Source organism: Seriola lalandi, unplaced genomic scaffold, assembly GCF_002814215.2.
Source record: "Seriola lalandi dorsalis isolate HSWRI2012SDOR001 ecotype SW California unplaced genomic scaffold, Sedor1 jcf7180002054893, whole genome shotgun sequence".
NCBI lineage: Eukaryota > Metazoa > Chordata > Actinopteri > Carangiformes > Carangidae > Seriola > Seriola lalandi.
This window is the reverse complement of record NW_019525445.1, coordinates 1,354,061-1,371,370: the sequence shown is the minus strand read 5'-3', so window position 1 is coordinate 1,371,370 and position 17,310 is coordinate 1,354,061. Positions and strand designations below refer to the sequence as shown.

Here is a 17,310-nt window from a genome sequence, read left to right as displayed (position 1 = left end):
GAAGCTGTTGATGCCCTTAGTGCCAGCCTGAGTGAAAACACTACTCAACCTAAAGCAATGCTGCCATCTTGTGGCCAAGCATTATTGTTTGTCACGGTTGTGTCACATGGAGGAATGTGTCTCTGGTAAACACCTGTGAGAGAGTGTTGGTCTATTATCAGAAACACAGATGTCCACATGCAATGCCAGACACACACACACACACACACACACACACACACACACACACACAGAGCTGATTAGCAACAGCCATGTACACATATACAGTAATAAACCTTTATTTAAATGCACAGTTTTTTGAAAGAACAATGATCATACGGACAAATCAAACATACAATTTATTTGTTCATGGGTAATAATGCAGATTTTAATTCATACATTTAAATACACTGAATACAATATGTATTACTTTGTGAAAAGTTGATCACATGAACTTTTTGCTTCACCATTATATATTATATATAACATTATATATGTATAAATTATTTTGAAAATGTCCATTACAATGTCCAGTGAAGTTAATAGCAATAAAAGGTTATAAATAAATATTCACAATAGTAATTTAACCTAGTGAAATGTAACAGTAACATGTGTTCCAACAAAAAGAGAAAGGAATAGGTTTGCAGAAATCTCTGTTGGACTGTGAGGCCTAGTGAAAGGAAGTTTGTGTAACCTCTGTGGACTAGGACAGGAAAGGTCAATGTTTGGTCAGTCTCTGACTCCTCATAACTAAAGTCAAATAATCCACACTGGAGCATTTGGTCTCACCGTTATGTTAAATCTGGTTGGTTCCTCCTTTGCTTCAACATACAACTCAATAATAACTTCACTGATAACTCAAACAAAGTTTTCACATTTGACTTGAAAAAGACTGTCAGCTGACCCAGGCTCATAATAACAATATGATTACACATTAAACAGGCTTTAGCAAATTAAAAGTAGTCACTAGTAAAGTTGTCAAATCATCCACCCTACTGACATACTGTTAGGCAACTGGAATAATTGTAGTATTCCTCTTATTCCATCTACTGTAGATGTTAAAAACCTTTGTTTATTTGAATTTGTATTCAAATCCAGATGGTCGACATTTTTATATTCTCTTCTTCATTGGTTTTCTTTGTTCCAGACATGATCAATTATAAAACTATGTCTTTGTAAAAGCCGTCCATTGCTGTCTCCCAGCAGTGGTATTTCATACCAGGGTTCGAAGTGAAGACTCATTTATCAAGACGGTTATGCACTGATACATTTTCTGTCTGCTGTGAGAGGCTGTACTTGTGCTTATATGCAGAAAGTATTCTGGATCTTACTTCATATCCATGTGATAATCATGTATAAGCTGGTTACATGAGCTTAAATAGCCTGATCACATATTCCCTGCATAAAAAGGGATAAACAAACACTTTGAAACAGAGCTTGAACTAACTGTAAAAAACAGCATTATGTGTTCGCCTCAGGCTAGTCTATACATTTTAAGTGAACTTTAAATAGGATACTTTGCCCGGCGTAACATTTCGCTATTAATGCGCATTTAAAGACTTCAGTGAGCATGTCCATGTTTCCTGGTGCCGTCTTGCTTTACATGTTGCCTGCAGGCCTTGGCAGGAAAAAGATGGCCTTCTGACCCTGGTGGGTGTCTGGTCCTGCTTTGGGTTGGCCGTTCCTCTTCAGGGCAACATACCACTTGTACTTCTGAGAGCAATATGTGTTGTAGTGGTTTTCTTCATACTTCTCTAGGAAGTAACACTCATCATTCAGTGCTTGCTGAGACAAGAAAACAAAAAGGAGGGTGTGGTGGGGGTGGGGGGTGGGGGGGTTGTTTTATTGACATCTTCTAATCCTTCCTGTAGATTGATTTTAAAAGTTGTGTTTGTACACACACACACAGCTACAGAACATTATAGTGCTGAATACTAGAATTAAGAATCTACATGACAAATTTGTTATTCGTTAAAGGCGCATCTGTTTTTTTATGTGTCCTAATGACAAATTATTACTCATAGTGATTTTTATTATACAAAAAAATCCGTCACCCTCTGGTACTGTGATTTTCCAGTGTTTTGCAGTCGTGGAAAATAACCCTAGGCTATTACAAATGTGTAGGAATTATTGAGTTTGAACTCACAGTGACAAAGTAATGCCGTAAGTATTATGTGATCAGATGAAAATAGCTTTGGATAAAAAAACTTAAGGTAATTAGGTAATGGTTACAAAGAGACATAGGGATTTATTTCATCATGTCTGGCATCCTTAATGCCATGGTTTGATACTATAAGAGTTCAATCTTTTGATCCAAAAAGAGGTTTTACTTCATGGCGGCAGTCAATTCTTTCAAACTACAAAATTGAAACACTCACTGATCCGTAGAGGTGTCCATTTTTGTTCATAGCCAGGTACCTTCCTGTCATCTCACCTTTGATGACCACCACGCCCACACTCACAGCCTTCAGACTGAGGGTGTCTGCAGAACAAAACATATGTCACTGTGTATTGCACTTTGTCCATTCACTTAAACACATTGTAACCGTCATTGTTCTCCCCAAAATAAATATTTGCCACACATTTTTCAGCGAATATTATCCCTGTCTTCTAAATGTGTACTCAGAATAAGTATTTATGATCACAAACCCAACTGTTTAGTTCAAATACTTTGCTCAAGAGGACTTAAACAGTTCTTAATATTCTTCCATATTTGTAAGTACCATTTTCTGTTTCCCAAGATACCTTCCAACCAAAACATCTTAAGTTTACTTATTCTCTTTTGTTTGTCATTATTTTAACAACCATGAAGACTTTTAACCATAAATAAAGTTCTTTCTTCTTTCAATTAAATTTTTGAGAGTCAAAATAATGAACAGCAGTTATGATTGAGGATAAATTATGTATACAGAATTTGCTCAGCTTCTTGTTAATCTCTTCTAAGACTCCCCTATAAAGCTTGTATCTTCCATCCTGCCTCTTGACTCTGAAACACAGCAGCCAATCACACATTAGAAAGACAGAAAAAATGATTCCTTCCTCACCGTAGGGGTCGTTGTCCTTCCTCCCACCACTCACGGTTCCATCAGGTAAAATCCTCAGGTGATATCCTCCGTTCCGGCTGTACAGCCTGGTCAGTTTCCGGTGCTCCTGCCTGGACAGATCCAGAGACGCAGGTCCGAATGGCAGCACTGTAATGTCTCCCTCAGACATCCTTCAGAGGCTTTGAGGCTTGGACAGAGCAGAGTGATGCGCCTGTGTCTGCAATGACAGAAATCCACCGTGTTCGCTGTTCACATCACCTGGACTGCGTCTGAGACGAGAGAGAACACAGGAAGGGGAGGACAACGCCGCCTTCATGATATAATTACGGGAAAAGCTTCCCCCCCCAGCCTCCCTCAATTAGTTTCCTTTTCTGCCTGTCTCTGCTTTTCTCTGTCACCCTTTTAAGGCATTCTTTTTTCTTTTTCTTTTTTTAGTGGAGTGGTGAAACCATCTGGGGAATCAGATCGGGACAGATGCCAGGCAGAGCGTCCACATGACCAAACTTGTTTTCTGACTGAACATCTCTTAGATTCTTTCCTTGTGAAAATGATTTCAAGATGTCTGTGAATGATGTAACTCTCACCTGAAGTCAGTGCAAGGCCACACCACCAAATAAAAAAATGTGTGGACACAGCGAAAGACAGAGAGGATCTGCTGTAATGGTTTTACTCCTTGCTGAAAATGTTGCAAGTGCCAGCGCAAGACCTGCAAAAGCCTAAGAAGTACAGTATATGCAGCAGTTTACCACATGATATCCACAAGAGCCACTTTCCCCGTATTGTTTGAGGTGAAGCTGTTTTGTATTAACACCCTTCATTCTGTTGGCTTTAACGCGACTATATTTTACTAACAGTCAAACAAATCTTCGGCAGGCGGCCCTGGCTTTCTTACCCGTGGACTTTGTGCTTCCTCAAAAGCTCTTCCAAAAAACAAACAAACCCAACGCTAAAGCCACAATGTCAATGTAATGTCTATATCCTGGAGGGTAGTGATCCCAGAGCAGCAGCAGTAGCTGTCATGAAATTGAAAAGGAGCAGGGAAGCGGTGAAGGACCCCGCCAGAGGTGGTACTCTTACAACTCTGCTCTTTGTTTTTTTCTCTTTTCATCATATGTAGCCAGAGGTAGAGAATAGCTGCTGTATAGCCAAGCTGGCCCACATCTGGAATGTCTTGGAGAGGCATTAGAAACAGAGGGAGGAAGAGGGGAAAGCGAGAGGGAGAAGGAAAGTGAAAGACAGAGCAGTGCAAAGCCACAAGAGGAATGTTAGGCCTACCCACTCACAGCTTGTTTTCCCAAGAGCAGGACCTGGAGAAGAATGTTGTATTACGGGATATGAGCGGTTAGTTAAAGCCAGAGTGGTCCACGGGGACCTTCGGACAGAGGTGCCGGTTGGAATGACGTCAAAAGTCCGATGACTGAGTACAGATGCATGGGAAGAGAGATGAACCTATGTGTGTGTTTCGACATTGTTGATTAATGGGATGCGTCATTAGAGTTAATGGACACTAAACAGATGCTTGGCTGTCTTTGACCCTAAGATTCATAAACACACACACATGCAAAAGCCAAATTTCTTAAATGAATTCCTCATTAAAAAAAAAAAAGAAAAAAAAGGAAGATCAGTATCAATGTGCATTCCTGATTACTGGCCAACTGGATTCCCGCACAAACAGCAAGGCTCCTCTAATCTAGTCGGTCAGTCACCTACCTGTGAGAAAGTCCTTGGATAGTGCCCCTGTTGAGCCAGCATGTCCTCCTCTTTTCCTCTTTTTTGGGTTTGAGTGAAACCAGCTTATGGTGCCTTCTGCGCTGGACGTTCTTCCTCTTTTCTCCGCCAGAGAGGTGGCAGGACCTTAGGGACTTAAGTATGTGTGTCTTTATTTGTACTCCATCTACCTCTCTCCTCACCTCACCACCCCCTTAACAACGTCAGAGGACTCATTTTAACAGGCCAACGTCAGGACTAAAATGAACACACTGGAATAGAGAGAGAGAGAGAGAGAGAGAGAGACAGGGACCGAGACAGGGTGACGCAAGTGTCCGTGCAATGGGACCCGGCCAGAGCCTGGAAATGAGCAGGGCTGCCTGTCTGACTGAGCACTGATACATTCTTATACTGGTGTCCTCCTGGAGACACTGGTGAGCAACATGATATAAACATTTAAAACAGACACAAAGAGAATGACCTCAGCTCCCAGAATGAATCTTACATAAAGCCAGTGCTGCTGCAATCCAAGCCAGGTCTCCGCGTAGCTGCACAAAAGGTACAGTGGGTCGCATTGCAAGATTGCAGGTGTTCCTATTCTTCACATTCCTGAGAACTTGAAATGCTTACTGATCAAGAATAAATACGCATTTGAGTGCAGAAATCCAGGTACAGTCATAAGGATCATGAGGTCAGGGGGAAGATGGTGTTTGATTTCAGTTGAAATTCTTTATAACCAAAAGGTCGCGTCAGTTTCCTCGTTTTAAAATAGGAACTGGATTGGCAGTAAAGTGTCTCTCTGCCTCTCAGATTCCTGCTTTGTAACCAGAACACCGACAGGAGTGAGCAAACAGCAGTGGTGGCACTCTCTCTGGATGGCTGCCGTCTGTAAACATAGTTACCAGACAGGCTTCAGACTTTAGGAACGTGTCGGAATCTGAAGGGTGCGATGGTGGTTTAAATTTGCAGGACACACCAAATAAGTGAAGGCACTGAGTTGAAATATATATATTTAGATATGTACTGTTGACTTCTTTCTCAGAATGGCTTCTAAGAACACAGCAATCTCGGCATCTATTTTCACACACTTTCACTGTCTGTCTCACACTTGAATGACAATACACAGCCGTAGTGAGCAGGCCGGGTGAATTATTCACAGTGGTCGGCTCGTCTCTGCCTTGTTCTGATGATCCTTCAAGCTCTTCTCTGTATAATTTACCTTCTTTGCAGGATATCTGCATTTTAAAATCACACTGCCTTTGTAAGTTTTAATATTTGGGAGACATAAGACTTTTAATGTAGAGAATGTGCAGCAGTGACAAGGCCTCCAAAAAGCGGTCTGACCTACTTTTCTCTCACCTGGTCAGCACTGGGCTACTTGGGTTGTTTGGAAATAGCTGTTTTACCTCGATATACCAGGAGATGGTAGAATAGATCAACTATCTGAATAAAAACTGTCGTGACTGCCTTTGTGATATTATGCTGTATCAAATCTCACCACAAACCCACACAAAAAAAGTGTGAAATGCATGTGATACTGTAAGTTGGATAAAGTTCCCATTGCACAATATGTGAAAAAAAGATCTGTTGTTCTTTTGTTAAGGAGCTGTGAGACACCCACTCACTAATCAAACTGAGTTAGAATGTAACACACACACACACACACACACAATAATTTGTCTTTCACTTCTTACCAAGATTAATAGATTTTTTTAACCATAGTGACATAGTATTACCTAAAAAAAAAAACAAAAAAAAAAACAAAAAAAACATACATTGAAAGTGTTAGCAAATAGTTGCCTATTGTATTTACATCCAGCGTGTGTGGAGTAACATTACGATTCATTTTGGGATAGTGTTAGGGTCCACCTGATGAATTAATTTCACTCGCCTTTAGGTCACAAGTCCTGGGGGAAATATCCGTCTCTTTAACCTCTAAATGCTCCACTGATCCGAGCTAACTGCAGAGTCTGGTGATAAAACTCTCTCTGGGTTCATCACTATGAATGTGACCCCTTTCACATACACATAGTCCTTTGGTCCATTGTTATTATTGAATTTTTGATTGTAGCAGCTTTAATGATCGTGGCCTATTAAAAAAAAATACAGCCTGGCAACTAATAATCATTTCTGTTTGGGGAGTGTTTGTGTTATCATTGAAGCCCCAAATATAAGGCTTTCCCAGTGCATTCAGTCATCTTAATTGGGCTCAACCAAGTTAAACTGAGGAGAGGGGTTGCTTAGTGTGTTGTGATTGATTTATTTGATTGTTTTCTGGTATTGTAAGTTGTTTTGTCTTTGAGGTTTGTTGTATATTAATGATAGTTAACTACACTGTATATTCAAATATTGTAGAGTTGTAAATACTCTGTGGACTACGTATGTGCACCACCTCTGCTGTAAATACGATGGGTGGACGGTAGGCGTACATATTTTCCACCAACTTTGCTGCTTCCTGCTTTGTAAGTATTTTGGTGATTGCCAACATACAATGACTGTATATTGTGCTCAGAAATTTGCATCAGCTACACAGTATCAGTGTCCTGTTTATATCACTGGTGCTGATGCGTCAGCCGACTCTGCTTAGATGCTTTGGGCAGAAAGAGCCTCTGATTCCCCATGGTGGAAAAAAAAAGAAAGCAGGCCTATGGCTACACTGTCCTCCTGTGGGAAGAGAAGGATAGAGAAAGTAATGAAATATTGGATGGATGTGACAGAGCACTTGAGAAACAACAAGGCACGACAAGATGAGACGACAAGTGGAAGGGGGATTGGTGTGACTGGTTCGTTGTAGCAGTAAAATCTCTTGATCAGACCACCAGCAGTTGCTTTAAAGCTACTGATTTATATTTTAGATTCTTGTCAAGTTACCAAGCTTTTCTAAACGCCACTCTGAATTCCAAGTAAATGTGCATAAAACACAGGAACATGCAGGCATATGTTTTTCGTTTTGATGTAATGATGGATACACAAATACTGTAGCTTTGATGGTGGAATGAAACAGGCATAGAAGAAAGCTTGCTTCGGTAAATGTAAGCTTGTTTGTCTAACTATAGGATGACTTAAAGTGAAACTTGAGGGGGATATTGGAGTTGTGAAGAAATGAAGAGCTCTTAGTCAAGCAGTAATCTGTTTCATGTAAACAGGAGATGGAAGTATGCATGCACATATTTTTAGCTGTCCAGTTGATAATTACATTACTGTTTTCTCTGGGAGAGGTTAATGCAATGGATGAAATTAGAGAGCAGCAAGAAAATGTAATTAACAACGTCTTGATGGCACATAAAGCATCCTAGTGCTGGTACTGATTAAAAACACCATCTTTAAATACATACAGTGATACTGTATGAAAGCACATTGAGTTTACGCCTGCCGTATGAAATGTGTTATATAAATAAAACTGACTTGACGTGACTAATGTGAATGGAATTTTATTTTTCTTTAACCCCTTTGAGGCCATTCTAGAAAAGCAATTTTATTTTTGAAATTTTCTGCCGATCAGTCGGCTCGCTGCGCCGAAATACTAGCTTCACTATGGACTTGGAGGAGGCAATCTTTTCAGCATACTGTAAATCAGCTACAGGACATGAGCTCATACAGGGAGTGGTTGTGTGTGATGGCTAAACATGAGTTTGACGTGTATTTTGAAGTAAAACAGATTTGCCCTGCACTCACAACATGTTATTCTGTTTCAGGTAGATGGTTACTCGATGAAACTTTGGGCTTAACCATTTAATTTAGGCTGCTAGTCTTTGAAATGAAATATTGTAATATTTTAGTGTTATCAATGACTTTGTAAGACCAACAATCACATTTCAACACTGGGTTTTGTCATTTAAAATGGGAGCCAATGTTAAAACTCACTGCGCCTAATCATGCAGCAGACTGTGTTGCCCATATAAATTGATTAACTCTGGTTGCTCAACTAGCCTCCCACAATCTTTGACTTCACACACCAACAACATGCTATGACTTCCTGTACATCTTTGTACACCACGCTGTGGCAGATGGAGAAACGAGTGAGCGGCCAGACGCTGTGCTCCGCTTTGGCAGAGGAAGTAGCATGTCTATATCCGAGCTGTTTTCACACAATAACCACAAACACAAACTGTGCATGAGTTGGTGATATTTGTGCAGTGTTAAGAGAAAACGGAAGTGTCACCATCTTAACAGCAGTGACCCCGGAATCACTAAAAACCAATAGAATATACAGTCACTACTACTTAGGCCAACTGAATCTGTTCCTTTTGTGGTAAATGACTCTCTTGTCATTTTGGATAATTTCACATTTGATGGAAAATAAGCTGAGTCTCTCCTATCTGATCAAAATAAAAATCTGTGCAGTATCTTGCCAACAGAGGGCGCCAGAGAGTGGAGGAGCCTTTAATCCACAGCAGATAAAGCTCTGCAGAAATTCCCCGCTTTGGCTGAAATGACATCAGCGTCTCCTCCCACCAACCAGGCTGCAGGCGCGCTGCATACGAAGATTGTCAATGCTAGGGAAGATGCAACACTCTGCACACACTTGTAGTGTTATACCCATATACATTACAGTTGTGGGCCCTATAGTTACTTACACCTCTTTCATTCTCTTTCATTCACACAAACAGCTACATACAAATTTGTGACCTAAATACACACATATGCATATGCATATATATATATATATATGTTACACACTCTGCTAACATAGCTGCAGTAGGTGTTGTGCTGGTTCTAGCCCAATTTCCACTTTACCTTGTTACATTAATTTGCTGTTTCCTTTTTGAGGGGGCTACATCCTCAGCCCATAAAATGACTTAGTGGACTTAAATGTCAGGCAGAATGTAGACTTAAATGAAAATAGTCCAGCCTTTAGGTAACCCAGAAATCCAAAGCAAACTATAAGGTCAAATGTCCAGGATTATCCACAGTATGTTGCTCTCGATTATTCTACATAGTGACAAGCAAATGAAGCATCTGTGACTGACAACATATGCAGACAGTTCAAATATGGCTAACTTATTAACACGGTGTAGTGGCTCTTTATTGGTCAAGGTCACGTGCATATAGCAGTGGCAGGCGATCGTCTGAATGCAAACACTTGGCCATATTGTTGGTGATATCTCATGAATTTATACATTGATTAGGGTTGCCTGAAGGCCCCAGGCGTGTTCACAATAGAATCTTGGAGATACTGAGAGCTGCAAAGGACAGATTGTCCTATATATCTGATGGCAGCGTACCATATAAAGGCCTCCATTGTTACATGTCCTACCCGTTTTTTTTTCCTTGTCACACTTGCGATGTGGCTATAGGGATGCCAATGTCATTCCGTTGGTCAGTTTATCCATGATTGTGGTCCAAAAAGAAAAAATGATATCAAATATGAGATTGATTGGTAACAAATGTTGCACAGACATTTATGCTCCCGGCAGGATGAATCCTACTGACTTTGGTGATCCCCTGTCTTTCCCTGCAGTGCCACTGTGAGACTGGCATTTTTTGTTTTGAGTGAGATATCTTGACATCTATTGGATGACTTGTTGTCAATCTGCAACAGACACTCAAGGACCCTAATGACTTTATTGATTCCTCGTCTTTTTTTCTAGTGCCGTCATCATTTTTATCTAGAAAATTCTCAAAAACAATTATCAAAAAATGGGGCAAATGATGAGACAGGCCTTGTTGGGCCTCTTCGGTCCTGAAATGCAAACCTAAAAAGATGCAGGAATCCAGCCCAAACTCTTTGCTGCAACGGAGTGAACCCTCTTCGCTTTTTTCTTATCTTTGCTCTAGAGTAGCTCACCGCAAACCCGCCCCCGGACGGTCAGCTCTCCAGTCCGCTCACTTCATTGGTCGACAGAGACGTCCATCGGGGGATTATCCGTGTCGGGGTAGGTTGATTACGGTCTGCAGCGCTGAGATGAGCGGGGCCGTGGAGAAAGCAGTGCATTTAAAACCGCCCAGGGAAGACACCGCATTTACGAGCCTATAGTTTTGTTTTTTTTTGCGGACTCCCTCCCTCCCTCCTCGCCCCTGGTTGACTCTGTCCGGTCCAGAATGACTTGGTCGAGAGGAATGCAGCACCGGTTTACCTGAGCAAGTGGACACTTTTTCTCTTAACCCCACCAAACATGCTCTGAGTTTTTTAAAAATTTAATTTAATTGGATGCCGTGTCGGACTGCTACTGCTGCTGCCTTTCTGGAAGAAACAGGAGGACTCTTGCTTGTGGCAACTTGAGTGTTTACCTTTAAAAGAAATTGAAGAGCAAGGTTATGTAGATCGGCATTTCTCTTGCATACATCTCCGCTCTATTGTTTACATGTTGTAATTGGATTTTCCATCATTTCCAGCAGCAGCAGCAGCAGCAGTAGTAGCTCAGGTTTTCTCCCTCCTCCTCCTCCTCTTTTTCCTCCTCCTCCTCCTGTTCGGAAGCTTTTTGCCGGGTCGTGCAGGTTGTGTCGAAGCCGGCGGTGGTGGAGAAGAAGATGGGACTACCTGCCCTGGAGTTCAGTGACTGCTACCTGGACAGCCCGCAGTTCAGGGAGAGACTCAAGTCCCACGAGCTGGAGCTGGACAAGACCAACAAGTTCATCAAAGAGCTGATTAAAGACGGCAAAGCTCTCATCCAGGCTTTGAAATGTAAGTGGAAGTGGAAGTGTGCGTGTGCGCGCGCGTGTGTGTAAGAGAGAGAACGAAAGAGAAGGAGTGAGGTCTCTAGGTGCACTTACCTCATTGACATTCATCTATACTGTCCATACTGACACACAAAATCTGTTTTGGTGCATGTGCTTTTGACAGAAGGAGTCACAGGAGTCTCTGACCATGCTGAGATGCAGGTTGTGTGTGTGTGTGTGTGTGTGTGTGTGTGTGTGTGTGTGTGTGTGTGTGTTGTGTTCATTTCTGATAAGGCCAACAGAAGTTAAGAAGCAAAAGCGGGTGATTAGAGTGAGCAGTGTATAGTGTTGCCTGAAGCTGTCAGCACATTTGTTCCCATCAGCTTACAGTGTGTGTGTGTGTGTGTGTGTGTGTGTGTGTGTGGTTTGCTGACTTTTGATGAGCTCAAGTTGTTTAATGCTGATAAAGCGTCTGACTACCAGAAGGTCTATGCTGAAAAATAACTGTTGTAAATGACTTGGGGAGGTGACTTGAATGTGTGAAACTTTTCACTTGAATCTCAGAATCAGAATAAACTTTATTGGCTGTATGTATTTTACTTGATTGTTTCCTAGTAGCTCTTAACTTACCTCCACACAGTTCCAAGAATAACATTCAGAGAGAAGCAAACAAGCCTATAACTTGTGCACAACCAAACATAAGTGTAATATACATTCCACACCAGGGTTTGCAGCTTGCTTTCTTTAGGTTCATCATTTACGGACTATTCTCATGGAAATTTTGCGAAAACGAAAGGCCAATATTAAAATGGTGATCTTGTCAACTGATATCCTACGAAGCTCTGAGTATACGATGACACTTCCTCCAGTGTGCAGGGCTCCAGGTATCAGGAACTATATTGCGATTTAAATGTTCATTCCTGATCTTGGAAACAGCAGTTTACAAAATAGTCTCACCGCAAGGTCCATTTAATAGCTGTGCGGTTCTTGGAGATTGTATCACGCAATCTTTCCCAGCAAAAAAAAAAGTTTAGATTTATTATTACTTTTTTTTTTCTCAGCAAATATCTCTTAGAAGTTGTTATTTCCATGAGACATGCTCAGAAGAAGATGGGATTTGGACCTCCATCTGCTGAGGACGGTTATATGATATGATAAGATTAAAAACAGCTACTGAGTCGACCTTGTGGTGAGATTGTTTGTCAGAAGAAATTACCTAATATTAGATATTATCATCAGCTCGATATTTGATATCAGCTGAATGTGGATATGTTTTTGTTATTATCAGTACCCGGGTAGGAATTATCAGTAGTGGATTTTATGCTGATATGGTCTAAATGCTAGTTCTAATAATTTTATCGTGTTAAGTGTAAAATCTCTTTATGGAATTTGTCTTGACAGATATTGAATTTGTGATAACAGCATTGAAATAAACTAAATCTAAATCTTTTCACTTTTGTGGAAACAAAACTGGCAGCTGTGTTAAATGTGTGTGTACTTTGCGTGTTGCAACGCTGTATATACACCACCCTGATACTGTAGATAGTATTGTGTTTTGGAAGCTAGTGTATTACATGCATATAGGACAAATCCTGCAAAGTCCACGGCAGACCAGCCTGCCAGTTAACCTGAACTTTCCAACCTCCCTTGCGTTATCGTCTGCACCTTTTAAAAACAAACGAGCTCAGTCCTCTGTCACCACAAAGCTCTGTCAGCTGATGTCTAGCTATAAAGACAAGTCTGCTTTTGTCTGTTGGTGAGATCTAGAAATCAAACGGCATGAGCATTTCAGCGAGGTCGGTAGGACAGAGAGACAGAGAGAGCGAGAGAGAGAGAGAGTCATTTGCTTGTTTTGTGCCATTGTAGCAGGGCGCGGCCTGACAAAGAGCAAATCAGCAAATTTTCCCGGTTAATCTTTTTATGCCTGTACTACACTGTGTCGTTGGCTTTTGCTGGCACACACGGTGAATCAGTTGCAACAGGTTATGAAAGGATGTGAGACTGTCCTGGGAAACCTCTGTAGCTCTGTAAGCTGCTAATTGCTGCTGGATAAGGTTCCCCAAAGTCTCCTGACAGCTTTCACATGTGTGTTTGTTGTAATGACTACATGCATGGCACCACAGAAGGAGAAAGTGGAAAATTTACATACACCGTGTGCCATGCTACTCAAAACTTACACTGCTATTGTGGACTTACTAAAGCCTTACATATCTCTATCTTCTCCGGATTTTAAGTACGGTTCAAAGACGATCTTACGGTTCGCTGATGATATAGACTGCTGGGACACTATAAATATAGCTGTTGCTAGATATTTTTGTTTTACCCTATACCAGGGCATCTGTGCCTTTTAATGTCTCTGGTTGTAACAGGCCATCGCAATGTAGCAAATCAATGAGCAGAACTGCTCTATGTCAATCCGGGATTTACAGTATAATTACATCAGTGCGATAAAGTATGTGGATTTGTCAGGTATTTAACTTATAACCCCAGGTTCCTCTGGTGGTCCGGGGTTCACCAGGGGTCCTTGAGGGGGTTCCTGGTGGTTCCCAGCAAAAAGGAGAATAATTTATTTTCACTATAATTCCATCCATAACTAACACAATGACAGAATGTATGACTATTTTGGTCATGGGTTTCAAACACTTTCTGTAATAAAACATTTAAAATCAAAAAGCTCTATCAGTTAGAGGATCCTGGGATAAAATCTTATCTAATTTGGGTCCATGGTGTAATATGTGTCAGTTTAGGAATCCTTGTTGTGAAAAAGTTTAAGATCCACTGATTTATACTATCATATCATATATTAATATGCAGTTACCCATATTGACAACCCCTAGACTGTACTGTACATTTCTCACTCCTGCAGTGTGAAGCCAGCACCATTGTCGCTGATGTTGGTTCCTATAAATAATTTCTGCGGCAGACAACATGGAGTAACATGTAGTGAATTGCACTGCCATGTATAGTAATTAGATGACACTAATGCGAGTCTAACAGTAATTTTTTACAAAAAGAATGAATTATCATGAATGAAATCCTATAAATAAATAAAGATACAGATACAACTTTTATTTTGCGTGGATAAAAAGTCTTTTGTGTATCTTTTGTGAGCCAACATCAGAGGAGAATATTAACTGTGTTACTTTTGCTTGAGTGGAAAAGCATTGTCACATCTGAACTGGCAATCTGCAACAATCCTGCTTTATTTGATTTTGATGACATTTGTATTTTTTGCACTAAACAAAAATGATTATCATCATCTCTTCTTCTTAACTTATAAGTATGAGTAAGAAGTTTGTCATTGCTCATGAGTGCAATTTTTCAAACAGAAGATTTCACACATTCACCGGCCACTTACAGGCGCTCCATTCTGTTTGTGGGTGTCAGACTAGTTTATGTAGCAATTAAACATGTAGACACAGTCAGACACGCACACCCCAACTATTTCAGTATAGACTTTGAAAACCACAAAGTCACCATTGAATATGTAGCTGTGAGAGAGACACAAACTTAGGTGGCAAACGCATATGCATGCACAGATACACATATACGCATAGATGTGTGTGTGTGTGTGTGTATGTATGTGTGTGTTAGCCAGATGTCATTTCAGGGCAGATCTAGCTTGTTATTAAGGAGCCTGTAGAAATGTTCGGTTCTCTGCTCCACCTCTAACATGACACGGCGCAATCAGCCAAACAAACCCTAATTACAAGCCGTGCATTTACTGCTGCTGTGAGGGAAACAAGACACCGTGTTTGGACAGTTTATATGACACTGACAAATGACGGTGCCATGTTGTCAGTGGAAAGTGTGGAGTTATTTATTTATTTATTTATTTTAAAAGTTCAAGTCACTTAGCCCAGCGTGACTCCTAACGATGTGTCATCATTCTCGCTATGTAATGTTACAGAGATGTTACAAAGCAATGTGTAAAATTGTCATTCAGGTCTGTTTTGATGTGACTCAAACACCCTCATTGGTTTCCAAAAATGTAATTTAGTAACATAATTCGGTGGATAAGAGATAACTATATATATTAGATGTTTTTATGACTTTGACAAAGGATATATTCTGGATATTCACTGAATATTTGTAATTTGTGGGAACTTTTTGGACATGGAAATATCCAAAAATGTCTAAAAATACCACAGTTAGCTTTCAAAAACTCTAAGTAGTTCATCATAAGTCAAAAAGACAAAAATAATTTGTCAGAAGATCTTTTATTCATTCGAATCAATTGAGTAACCCATGACTGCAGTAATAAAACAATGCTATAACCTGTAACTATATATACATTATACTGTATCTGATAACGACTGTATAGTTTGAAGTCCCAGGGCTCAGCTGTCATGGAGTAGTTTTTCACAATGAGGTCATCGTCCGCTGCGCTGAAGGTGCTGCTTCCTGGAGTTAGGAATGTTTTAGTCTGACAGTCATCTACTTTACCATTAAGACATCTAATAATTGCATTGTCGTGCACAATTGCACACATATGTGTTACAGTGAAAGCACGACATATCATTCTTACATACTGATCATTTCCTCTTTCTATTAAATTGTAGTTTTAGGGCTTGGAAACATGAGAAATGAGAGAGCACAGCAGCTGGTTAGTGAAGAGTAGTAGTACATTATATGTAATTTTTACACACTTGTGCATGTACGTTGTGAGTATGGATGTTGTACATTCTTTAACAAGTATTTATTTGGCCTGTGTGTGTGTGTGTGTGTGTGTGTTTGTCTGTGTGTATCTTGACCTTGAATGAGATGATGCTACCAGATGGAGCATTAACCTGTCAAGAGGACAGATACAAAGACACATGGAGAAAGAAAGAAAAGAAAAAGGGGAAAATACAGACAAAGAGGCAAATAGCGGATGACCCAAAAAAATAATGTCATATAATTAGTCAAAATCAGTAATCATCATCGATTCATGAGTCATTTTCGAAACACTCAAAGCCAAGGAACTGGGATTTATGTAAGATGGAAACGCTTAAGAGAACTTAAGTTAACTTTTTTTTTTTTTTTTAGGATTTTGAATTTATTTGACAGCTGACAGTGTAGAGCGTGATAGAAAATAAGGTCAGAGAGAGAGAGAGATTGCGTATGACATGCAAGAGGAGTAACAGGAACTGAAGCATGGACGTTGTGGTTACGTGGTAAGCCTTACCCATTAGGCCACCGGATGAGCTGAAGTTGTTTAAAATAGTCTGGGTTTATTGATAGCTAGAGCCTGAAGAGGAAGTCTGTCTCTGGTTTAGTTTGGACAAAAATGGCTGAACAGTAAAATCTTCGCTGACTATTTTAGCTCTATGTAATGGTCGTGATGGACGGACCAGATTTAGCCAATAAAACACTGCCTGTAGACGTTGGCCCTTTTGGAGTAATAGTCGATGCCTGAACTTTTATAAACATAGCCCCGAAACTAAAATTACTCTGCAAGAACTACAGCTACGTTAAAATGACATGGTAAACCTGAAAATGCTGGCGGGCCTAAAAAAGTACAGTACATATATCAAAGGCTTTGACCCTCAAAACACACACATTGTTCAGGCATGTGTGCTTCCCTGTGCGCGGCCTGTTGCTGGTTAAAAACACCCCTCCGCCCATTAGCGCTGTCTTGATAATGGCTTCGTTTTTAGGCGTTTACCCTGACTTCAAATTGAACCTTTGACTGCCCCTAGCAACCTCACAAACACGCTGCTGGCAAACTGAGAGGCCTGTGTGTAAATGTCCCAGAGAAGAGGTGGGAATTCCCTGTGACGGACCACGCAGTGTCTCTCTCTCTCCCTCTCTCTCTCTCTCTCTCTCGCTCTCTTCCTTCCTTCCTTTCCTCTTTACCTTCTGTCTTTGTTTTTCTGCAGCCACCCTCTGTGCTGTTGGGGAGTAATAAGGGAGATAATGGCAGTCATTCAGTGGCTCAACTGTCAACTGTGCTGATAGATGAGGGTCACACACACACACAAATGCACACCACACCATA

General features: G+C 40.6%; 2 protein-coding genes across 5 annotated transcripts in view; one reads left to right on the top strand and one right to left on the bottom strand.

The window, feature by feature from the left end:
- Positions 1-254: 254 nt before the first annotated feature.
- LOC111672059 (putative fibroblast growth factor 1) lies at positions 255-4,937 on the bottom strand. Of its 4 annotated transcripts, none has more exons than XM_023429340.2 (4): positions 4,734-4,937; positions 3,024-3,240; positions 2,358-2,461; positions 255-1,764 (listed from the first exon to the last, which is right to left on the bottom strand). In XM_023429340.2, the coding sequence occupies exons 2-4, from the start codon at positions 3,190-3,192 to the stop codon at positions 1,579-1,581; spliced, it is 459 nt and encodes a 152-aa protein (XP_023285108.1). In that variant the 5' UTR covers positions 3,193-3,240; positions 4,734-4,937; the 3' UTR covers positions 255-1,578. The 4 variants fall into 4 exon arrangements, with proteins under 4 accessions (XP_023285108.1, XP_087036285.1, XP_023285112.1 ...); XM_087180159.1 differs by lacking the exon at positions 4,734-4,937 and adding an exon at positions 4,299-4,633; XM_023429344.2 differs by lacking the exon at positions 4,734-4,937 and adding an exon at positions 4,307-4,633.
- Positions 4,938-10,627: 5,690 nt separating this feature from the next.
- Positions 10,628-17,310, top strand: part of LOC111672098 (rho GTPase-activating protein 26) — a 90,865-nt gene continuing 84,182 nt past the window's right edge. Inside the window, exon 1 of the mRNA XM_023429389.2 lies at positions 10,628-11,355. Coding sequence (XP_023285157.1) covers positions 11,202-11,355 — 154 coding nt within the window. The 5' untranslated portion in view covers positions 10,628-11,201. The remainder of the gene's footprint in view (positions 11,356-17,310) is intronic.

What these genes read in the sequence shown, in the direction of transcription:
- LOC111672059 (XM_023429340.2), bottom strand. Translation starts at nt 3,192, where the DNA reads ATGTCTGAGGGAGACATTACAGTGCTGCCATTCGGACCTGCGTCTCTG. An exon ending in GAAGGACAACGACCCCTACG is followed by an intron (nt 2,462 to 3,023) that starts GTGAGGAAGGAA and finishes TTTGTTCTGCAG; the next exon opens with ACACCCTCAGTCTGAAGGCT. An exon ending in ATGGACACCTCTACGGATCA is followed by an intron (nt 1,765 to 2,357) that starts GTGAGTGTTTCA and finishes TTCTTGTCTCAG; the next exon opens with CAAGCACTGAATGATGAGTG.